At 46.8% G+C, this 9771-nt stretch overlaps 1 protein-coding gene across 1 annotated transcript; it reads left to right on the top strand.

Annotated features, from left to right (window-relative positions):
• The first annotated feature begins 425 nt into the window (after positions 1–425).
• Positions 426–9701, top strand: Ef-1a-f1 (translation elongation factor eEF-1 alpha chain). The gene is made up of 4 exons (XM_076806819.1): positions 426–580; positions 3365–4204; positions 5866–6359; positions 7899–9701. The coding sequence occupies exons 2-4, from the start codon at positions 3382–3384 to the stop codon at positions 7965–7967; spliced, it is 1386 nt and encodes a 461-aa protein (XP_076662934.1). The 5' UTR covers positions 426–580; positions 3365–3381; the 3' UTR covers positions 7968–9701.
• The last annotated feature ends 70 nt before the right edge of the window (positions 9702–9771 follow it).

Genomic DNA, 9771 nt, shown 5'->3' with positions numbered 1-9771 from the left:
TCCTTCTTTCCACTAACTTCTGTCCACTTTACTTGGACTGGCATAAACAACACCGAGCACGTCCCTCGTTGCAAAGTGCTTTTACGAATACCGCAGACCTCTAAAATGACCTGACGAAATTAAAAAAAAAAAAAAAGAACTCCGCACACTGAATAGCGTACAAAGTTCCCGAACGAAACAACGAACAACGTCCATCGTCGTCAATCCCGGATGGAAATACGAATGCTCGCGCCACGCGGCTCGCCCAGAATGCGCCGGTCGGGGTAGATCGTAATCATTCCGTTGGCGTCGGGCGTCTCGACGCCGAGGGGAAATACGCGAGACGCTGGGCCGGCTGGTCCAATGGCCATCGCTCTCCTCGCGGCGTCCATGCCGATGGCACATGCGCCCTTAACCCCTCGGCCGACGCGACGCCAGCAGATGACACTGCGATTTCACCCCTGCTCGCGCTCCTCTCGCCCTCTTCTCTCCTTCCCGCCCTGTCGCGCGCCGTCGTGTCCCGTCCCAGCGGCTAGAAGCGGCCACGGGAATACGTGCGATTACACGCGGATTTGCCAGCCTCTCCGTCCCGTCGATCCTGGTGAGTAATCGTCCGGTTTCTCCGTATCAACCCCCCCGGAAAGAACCGCGAAACACTCGCGAAAGGGAGGCACGGTAAGAAGCCGCGCCGGCAGCGACGCGGAAGTGGACGCAGAGCCGGCTGGGCTGCCCGCCGACATATTGATTCGACCCGGTACAATTCCGCCCTGCTCGAACGTCGCGATAAACGGAGGATAGCGTCCGCTTTCTTCCGCGGAACCCTCCAGAGGAAGTTCCGAGTGTGAGGCATCCGGGTGGAAGTGGGACTCGCGGTTCGTTCAAAGGTTTGCTCGAGGTAAAATCGCGAGTGATCTGGGCGGTGCGCCGCTGGTTCATTGGCGCGGCCATTACGCGAGGACGTGCGGTACGCAGTTGGGTCTGTATCGCTGGGATCCTCTGCAGATATCAAACCCCGACGATCTTTCTTTATCGCGGAGCTCTCCCCGCAAAGTTCTCTCCCAGTGGCCTCGACTAGCAAAGCGGTAAGTGACGGAAACTCGGTCCTAGAATTCCACCGGTTCCTCATGTCGGCTTAACCTCCCCGCTACCGCGAGTATCGCATCACGGGAGCCGCGAATTGCGTGCCTGGGGACCTGGCGAGCGCGGCTCTGATCGTGCGATCGGGATTAGCATGAGATTTGTCAGAAGTCGTCTGATTACAATGGGGAGGAAGATGCGCGAGCGTCTCGGGGACGCCGGAATCGCCAGCTCGGAGCCGCTGATCAGCGAAATGGCTGCTCCCCGCGGCCGCTCTGACTATTATTAGAAGAGATGTTGCTGAATGCTTTCGCGGTAATTTGGATGTGTGATGAACGGACGCGCGGCGGGTCCGCTTTCTCGCGGTTGATTGGAGTATTTTCGTCGGGAGGATTTTTAGGGGCTAGTTTCAGGGGTGAATGGCTGGAGGAATATCGATCGAGCCGGTAGTGGGTCGCGAGGACGACGTTCCACGGGGCTGAAATCGGGGCTCGGTGATCCTATTCGCTCTTGGAGTCTACCTCGTTCTCTCTCTCTCACCCCCTCTTCCTCCCTCTCGGTTTTTTTTTTTGAGGATTCGACCGAATAAGCGCGCACACTCGCGGGTACTTGTATTTTCGACGTGGCCCGCGTGTCGCTCGCTCGACGAATCAATACCCTTCGAGGGCCGCGAGCCAGTCTTCGTTGACACGTAAATATTAATCGTCTTCTCCCGATATACATGTGCATGCACGGTCGTCGATAACGTGCAACGAACTCTGCCCACCCGCGACGCGAGGCGAGCAACGGCGGTGATAAATATGTTCGATCAACGTGATCCCTGAAGAGCCGGCTTGTAATCCGATTGGGAGCTAATATTCGCGGCTGTCCAGGGTGATCGAATATTTAGGCCTCGGTGAAAGCGTAAGGATTCAGTGATGCCGGGAGCGATTCGTGAACGATCGAGTGTAATTGTTCGCTGTCAATGCCGAGGTAAGATAGGGTGCTTTCTTCTGGAGAACTCGCTGCGAGAATGTTTCACGCGAGGGGCGTTCCTTTTCGAAGTCCGCGGCGACTTGACAGTGAATTTTGATGTTTAGAGTGAATTGCTTGTTCGATAGAAATGTTGAGAGTTTTAGGAAGAGATTAGGAGTCTCTGTGTGGTAATTCTTTGCTTGTTGTACGAAGGAGAGCAAGTGTCTTTGAATCTGATTGAATGCAGGATATTCCACATAAACGCGGTGTTTAGTGAAAGTATTTGCATTTTGCTGAATGGATCACGAACGTCAGCTGATAATTAGTTTTTCTAAGGTGATTGGTCGTAGGAAGATTATTCGTATTATTAGTAAGTCGATGGGGAAGGACCTTTGCGCGATTGAAATTACAGCGCGCCAGTAGTAGAAGCCAACGTATGGTCAGCCGTGGCAACGAATCCCGATATCTCGGTCCTGAATTGATCTTTCCGTGTATTCCTGTCCGATGGACCCACTAACGAACAGCATTCCGTTGATATCGAATTCCATTTGGTCACTAATGATGTACGCGGCCAATTACACGCAAGTGGAAAGGGACATACTATGGCCGGCGTGATAAATTAAGGGGTCTTTCTAGTATGACGTTTAAAAAGAATTTAATCTTTCGAGAATTAAAAAAATTTATCACTAAAAGCTTGATTCTATAGCATTTTAAGACAGTAAAAAAATTATAAGTAAAGATATTCTTTTACAGCGGAATAGGAGCATCGCGAAGAGAATAATATCATTCCGGATGCTAGGCAAAAAATAAAAAAAAATATATCAGGCACACTCAGTAGACATTACTTTATCGTTCGAACTGGAATTTTGTAAACATTTGCAGTAATTTTCTTTCACTGCGATTGATCAAATTTTATTAAAACACTGCCATTTCTCAAAGGTAGGTTTTCCTACACGCGACTGGACGCAACGTCAAGAAACTTAAAGTCGATTTTCTCGAAAACGAAGCGCAATATCAAAAAATTGTATTCCTTTTCCTCGGTTTATCTACTTGTTATAAGTCGAAAAGAAGGAATAACTTTTTTTGATATCGCGCTCCATTTCCGAGAAAATCGACTTCGTCCAGACGCGTATAGAAGAGCATACACCAAGAGACAAGTGAGGCCAAAATCGATAACCGAAACGACGAATCGACAAAGTTTCCCCGCGACAGTTGCCGAGAGGCTGGGAGCGGGCTCCCACCAGGATCTGTCGCGCGATCTGAAAATAATCGTCCCCCTTGGTCGCGGCTGGCCAGCGCGTCAAAGGATCAATAAGCGAACAGGGGGCTTTTACTTTCCTTGCTGTTGGTGCAGGTGACTAGAGCGTCGACATGGGTAAAGAGAAGATCCACATAAACATCGTGGTGATCGGGCACGTAGATTCGGGGAAGTCGACCACCACGGGCCACCTGATCTACAAATGCGGCGGCATAGACAAGCGCACCATCGAGAAGTTCGAGAAGGAGGCGCAGGAGATGGGCAAGGGCTCGTTCAAGTACGCCTGGGTGCTGGACAAGCTGAAGGCTGAGCGCGAGCGCGGCATCACCATCGACATAGCGCTGTGGAAGTTCGAGACGGCCAAGTACTACGTGACCATCATCGACGCGCCCGGGCACCGCGACTTCATCAAGAACATGATCACGGGGACGAGCCAGGCGGACTGCGCGGTGCTGATCGTGGCCGCCGGGATCGGCGAGTTCGAGGCCGGCATCTCGAAGAACGGGCAGACGCGCGAACACGCGCTGCTCGCCTTCACCCTCGGCGTCAAGCAGCTGATCGTCGGCGTCAACAAGATAGACATCACCGAGCCGCCCTACTCGGAGAGCCGCTTCGAGGAGATCAAGAAGGAGGTGTCGTCGTACATCAAGAAGATCGGCTACAGCACCGCGTCCGTGGCGTTCGTGCCGATCTCCGGTTGGCACGGGGACAACATGCTCGAGCCGTCGCCGAAGATGCCGTGGTACAAGGGATGGAAGGTGGAGCGCAAGGAGGGCGACGCTGACGGGAAGACGCTGATCGAGGCCCTCGACGCGATATTGCCGCCGTCCAGGCCCACTGACAAGGCCCTGCGTCTGCCGCTCCAGGACGTGTACAAGATCGGCGGCATTGGCACCGTGCCGGTCGGTCGCGTGGAGACTGGGATTTTGAAGCCAGGTAGGGAAGCTGATAGCGAGAGAATTCAGCGAGGACTGGCTCTACTTGATTCAGTTGTGATTAGTGTTCCTTCTCAGGAATTCTTTCTTTATTTTAAAATTTGCTTGTTTCTGATTTCTCGAGAAGTACTGTCTTTCTCGAGAAAGTGCAGTCAAGGAAATCGCGAATGTATAAACGCATCTACGATTTACGATAAGTCTTGTTAGTAACAGTAGAAACTGTATGAATTACAATAGACAATCTCAGTAGAGAAGATTCGACATTATTTGCTGGTGAAGGTGCTCTTAAATTCTTATTTGACAAGTTAGAACAATTGTATATCTACTGAATTAAGTAATGAGTTTCTTGTGGCTGTGAAAGAAAAATATCGATAAGAAGAGAGAATTATTGTATCACTTACAAAATTTTTGCAGATGTAATCCAGAATCTCTTCAAAAAGATTCAAAAGACTCGCTTTTTCATTTAATATCCAAGACAGATATATATAAAACGGCAAAACGAATTCTATGTAGGTAGCTAGGCTTTTTGGAAAATATGACAGTAAAAAATACTGAAAAACTTGCGGATCCTCGAAATGAAGAATTACCGTTAAGAAAACAATTAGAGTTAGCAAGCGCAGAGAGCCTCCAGGAATTTAGTATCAAGCAAGAAAAATATAAATTCCAGACTTTGACATAGGAATTTCATATTTTTCAGTCCACTGAAAGAAGAACAATCAATTTACCATAACTTTTGCGTGTGATACATACGATGAATCCAACATCCACTCAAAACGAAATATATTTTTCTACAGCTACAAATTTTATCATAAGAAAAAGAAAAGAAATAGATTAAAAACCTACTTCAAAACGAAAAAGCAATGTTTCGCTTTGCACAAATTTTGTATTAAATAAAAATCAATTATATTTAATATCTGTTTTTTCATTTATACAAGTTTTGTGCAAATTGGACAAGAATGAACGACTAGTTAAAGTTTTCTTGTGTTTGATAAATCAACGATATTCCCAAAATATAAATTTTGTAATATTCGTTTTCAATTTCTCGAGAATTCTCAAGAAGTACGATCTAATTCCTTATTTCTCGAGAAAGAAAAAATATCGAGAAATCAGGAACACTAGTTGCGATACGATTATACATACCTTTCAACAACCATCTGCTTACTTCTCCCACGACTTTAGCCACTCCAGTGCACCTTGGTCACCCGGTATATCGAAGCCAGACACGAGCGTTGTTAGGTATAAAAATGGGAAACTAGGGCTGATCCTTTCCAGGGCCGCGTGTATACTTTTGGAGGCTCCAGATGCAAAATCATGACGAAGCCTCGCAAATCTCTCAGCTGCCCCTCTAGTTTTATACCTATTATGAATTTAATATTTCAAAAGAAGTATTTTATTTTGCAGCTTTACCTAGGCTGTTTTTCATATTGTTGTTTGCGAGAAACTTTTAAAGTATAACCCCGTAGAGAAGCCCCAGCTTGAGCCTAGTATCTCTTATGGTAAATGCGGCCCTGATCCTTCCTAACGTACTCGTTGCACGATTAGACCTTTCAGAGATCTCCTATGTCCTCTTCTCGCAGCCTCGCTTCAACAGAAATCTTTCTTTCGACCGATTCCTCGACGCTCGCTCTAGAAAAGTTTCTCACGCTCCGCCTGCTTCCACAGGTATGCTGGTGACTTTCGCCCCAGTAGCGCTGACTACCGAAGTGAAGTCGGTGGAGATGCACCACGAGGCGCTTACCGAGGCGCTGCCCGGCGACAACGTCGGCTTCAACGTGAAAAACATCTCCGTGAAGGAGCTGAGACGCGGCTACGTGGCCGGCGACTCCAAGAACCAACCGCCGCGGGGGGCGGCCGATTTCACGGCGCAGGTGATCGTCCTGAACCACCCTGGACAGATCAGCCCCGGTTACACGCCGGTGCTCGACTGCCACACCGCGCATATCGCCTGCAAGTTCGCGGAGATCAAGGAGAAATGCGACCGTCGTACGGGGAAGACCACCGAGGAGAACCCGAAGAGCATCAAGAGCGGCGACGCGGCGATCGTGATGCTGCAGCCGACCAAGCCGATGTGCGTCGAGGCATTCCAGCAGTTCCCGCCGCTGGGACGCTTCGCTGTTCGCGATATGCGTCAGACGGTGGCTGTGGGCGTCATCAAGGTAAGAGTCGATCGAATCTGCAAGATTTCCCTTGCAGTTAACCACTTTTCGGCTCTGGAGATGCGAAATTACGTGTCACAGAAGAAACTCAGAAAACCTTCGGAAAGTCCCTTCGAATTTTTTACTACTAATTATTTTATCGATGTTTTATTTTTTTTTTTTTATACTTAATTTTGAGTTTGCTTGCAACTTTTTTTATTACGCTATTGGAAGTGTTTCAATCGACATTTAGGTAGAAGGTCTGGGTTAGGGGATTATCAATTAAATATGCTAATTAGATATGGAGTGTACAGTTGTTCGAAATTCCCTGCTTGTAGTGTTATTTGTTATGGGAATAATGTCTGATATACGAAGGCTCTCGTGGTTGTTTTGTCTATCTTATACAAGAGCATCCATTGTCACCGCGAAAGTGTTAACTGCAAGAATCCTCGAGGTCTCATTAGACTCTCAAGTATCCCAATTCTCGGACTCTGACAGCCACTCGAGTTGTGCTCTATCGAACGCTGGTCGCCGTGCAGAATTTCCACTTTTATTTGGAACTGCTTGCTACGTTAAATCTAGCAATCTGAAAATAAAGAAATCGATATACTCCAGCGGATGTCAGCAGGTTAAACTGTTTACCCTCCAAGTATGCAAAAAAACAGCAAAATCTAAATTACCGAAGCACAGCAAAATCTAAATTATTCCAAATTCCTCCACCTCATTAGATTTCGTAAAAATCGAGATAGTAATATAATAAGGAGGAACATATTAACTCAAATTTGTGTGTTGAGGTGGGTGGAAATTCAGATTTCAGTTTTGGGGGAGAGGGAAATCCAACTTTGAGTTTTGGAGAATTCAAACTTGAGTTTTGGAGGAGAGGAAATCCAGATTTCAGTTTTGAGGAGGGGAAAATCCAAATTTCAATTTTGGAGAATTCAAACTTGAGTTTTTGGGGGAGAGGGAAATCCAAATTTCAGTTTTGAGGAGGGCAAAATCCAAATTTCAATTTTGGAGAATTCAAACTTGAGTTTTGGTGGAGAGGGAAATCCAGATTTCAGTTTTGAGGAGGGGAAAATCCAAATTTCAATTTTGGAGAATTCAAACTTGAGTTTTAGGAGAGAGGAAATCCAGATTTCAGTTTTGAGGAGGGGAAAATCCAAATTTCAATTTTGGAGAATTCAAACTTGAGTTTTGGGGGAGAGGAAATCCAAATTTCAGTTTTGGGGAGGGGAAAATCCAAATTTCAGTTTCGTGCAGAGGGAAATTCAAATTGAAGTTTATGGGGAAGGGAAAATCCAAATTTGAATTTTTGAGAAGGGAAAATCGAAATTTGAATTTTTGGGAAGGCAAAATTCAAAACTTAAGTTTGAAAACCCAAATTTGAATTAGAACTCGAGACACTTGTAATTCCTTTCGTTACTATACCTTCTCCCACTTCGAAATTCCGCATACAGCGCCCCCAGCATTCTACCAAACTATCCCCATTCGATCTGCTCGCGGCCGAGCTGGAGCGCGCGGTATTCAAATGTTAACGGCACGCAATGAAACTGTCCGCAGACCGTCACCTTCAAAGACACCCAGGGCAAGGTCACAAAGGCCGCGGAGAAAGCCCAGAAGAAAAAGTAACCATCAAGCTTCCTCGGAAGCTGGCAGCCCGCCCCGTCGGGGGGACCCTCCGCCAGGACGCAGTACGCCGCGGCTGCTCCATTCAACTCATACTCGACTAATAATAACGATACCAAAAGTGAAAAGATGTTGTGCTTGCCCCTGTTACATTATCCGGTAGTATTGAATCCGCGCATCTATCCGAATCTGCACATTCAGTTCACCCACGCCCCGCGCACCCCCCACATATGCTAGGTGAACGTTCTTTTCTTACGTTTTTACATAATTCTTACATTGACGAATATGTGTCCAATTACAGGTAATAATGCTCAGTTCCCTTGGACTCTGTGTAGTTAGGTTTTTCAATTAAATGTACACGTGCCACGCATACTCACACAAACACACACGAACATACACACACACACACACACACACACACACACACGTAAACACAGAAGACGAGACGGGATGTAGCGCGATGACAGCGATACGCGTGACGAACAAAGAGGCGGCAACCGGTCCTCCGCTTTGCCGCGATCGTGAGCAGGATGTCGATCCGACCGTCAACGAAAGCCGTGCAACCGATAACGATCGATCTCTCCGCCACGACGCGATCGAACGTACGCGCGCCCGCTGCCTCGCATCCCCGACTTTTCAAACGATTTATTTTGAAGGATTCGTTAAGGCTGATTTGTTCGAAAGACTTGGTTGCCTCGCTGCGAATGATTTTATTACTTGTATAAGAATGTATTTATCTATAGTTAGGTATCATTAGACTGTACCTCCCTCCACACCTCCCCCGTCCCTTCCTCCCCCCCGTCTGATCGTCCCTTACCGCGACTCGAGCGACGCTCCCTGTTCAAAGGGAAGAGACAGAGGCCCTTTGGCTGGCGAGAGTTCCCTGCGCGAGTTGCCTGTGTTAATCTCGGTACCCCCTAATATAGACGCGTCCTACGACTGTTTTGACCCCTAGCCAGTATTATGTTGATGTAATAAAAAAAAACTTTTAATTGCACTCTGTATCGTTTTTCTTCGAATCCCGTACAATTGTAGCTGTGAAGAAGACTAACGTAAGGACGCGGTTGTAGCTTTCGTTAGTGACGTTAAGTAGAAGCATGATAAGTGTCATTAGCGATCACGTGCTCTTTTATCAGCTAGCTGTATTTTTTTTTTGTTCCTCCTCTTCGAAGCGGAAAGTGAATGAGTGTATCCAACGAAACGTCTCGCTGACAGTTTTAACATAGAATTGTAAAATCATTCATTGATATAAGTGTAGACAGATTTTAATAAAGTATAAACAAACAATGGTGGTTAAAAGGAATTATAAAAACGATGCTCTTATATCTATGTGTGAGTAATTTTAATGGTAAACTTAGCTCGTCGTGTTTGCAACACCGATGTGATCCGGGGAATCCCTCGTTCCTTCGACGCGGAGATTACCATTCCTTCCTCGATAAACTGTAGTACATGTTTTATCGTTCACTCTATAAGCTTACTCGTCGCCGTTACTGCGCGTCATTCGAATCAATTCATAAAGCACTATGCGATTGATGAATTAATTAATACTGACATAGGAGAATCGATACAGGGGGGGGCGAAGGTCCGCACCTGTGCGATACAATTCTGTTATAAGAATTCACGTGACAAAGCGACAGTCAATTGATTCTGCAAACGAAAAAGGCCGCTGTTCTCGGTAATTCGTATTTTATGTTAACCATTCGTATGTATCAATAAAAAGTACTTCTTTTTAAAGGATTATCTTCTTCGATGGTCGTTTCATTGATCCTTACACGATCATGTAACTGCTGAGACCGCGCCCAACGCG

The sequence above is a fragment of the Andrena cerasifolii genome, chromosome 2 (assembly GCF_050908995.1).
Source record: "Andrena cerasifolii isolate SP2316 chromosome 2, iyAndCera1_principal, whole genome shotgun sequence".
Lineage (NCBI taxonomy): Eukaryota > Metazoa > Arthropoda > Insecta > Hymenoptera > Andrenidae > Andrena > Andrena cerasifolii.
This window is presented reverse-complemented; position numbering and strand designations above follow the sequence as displayed.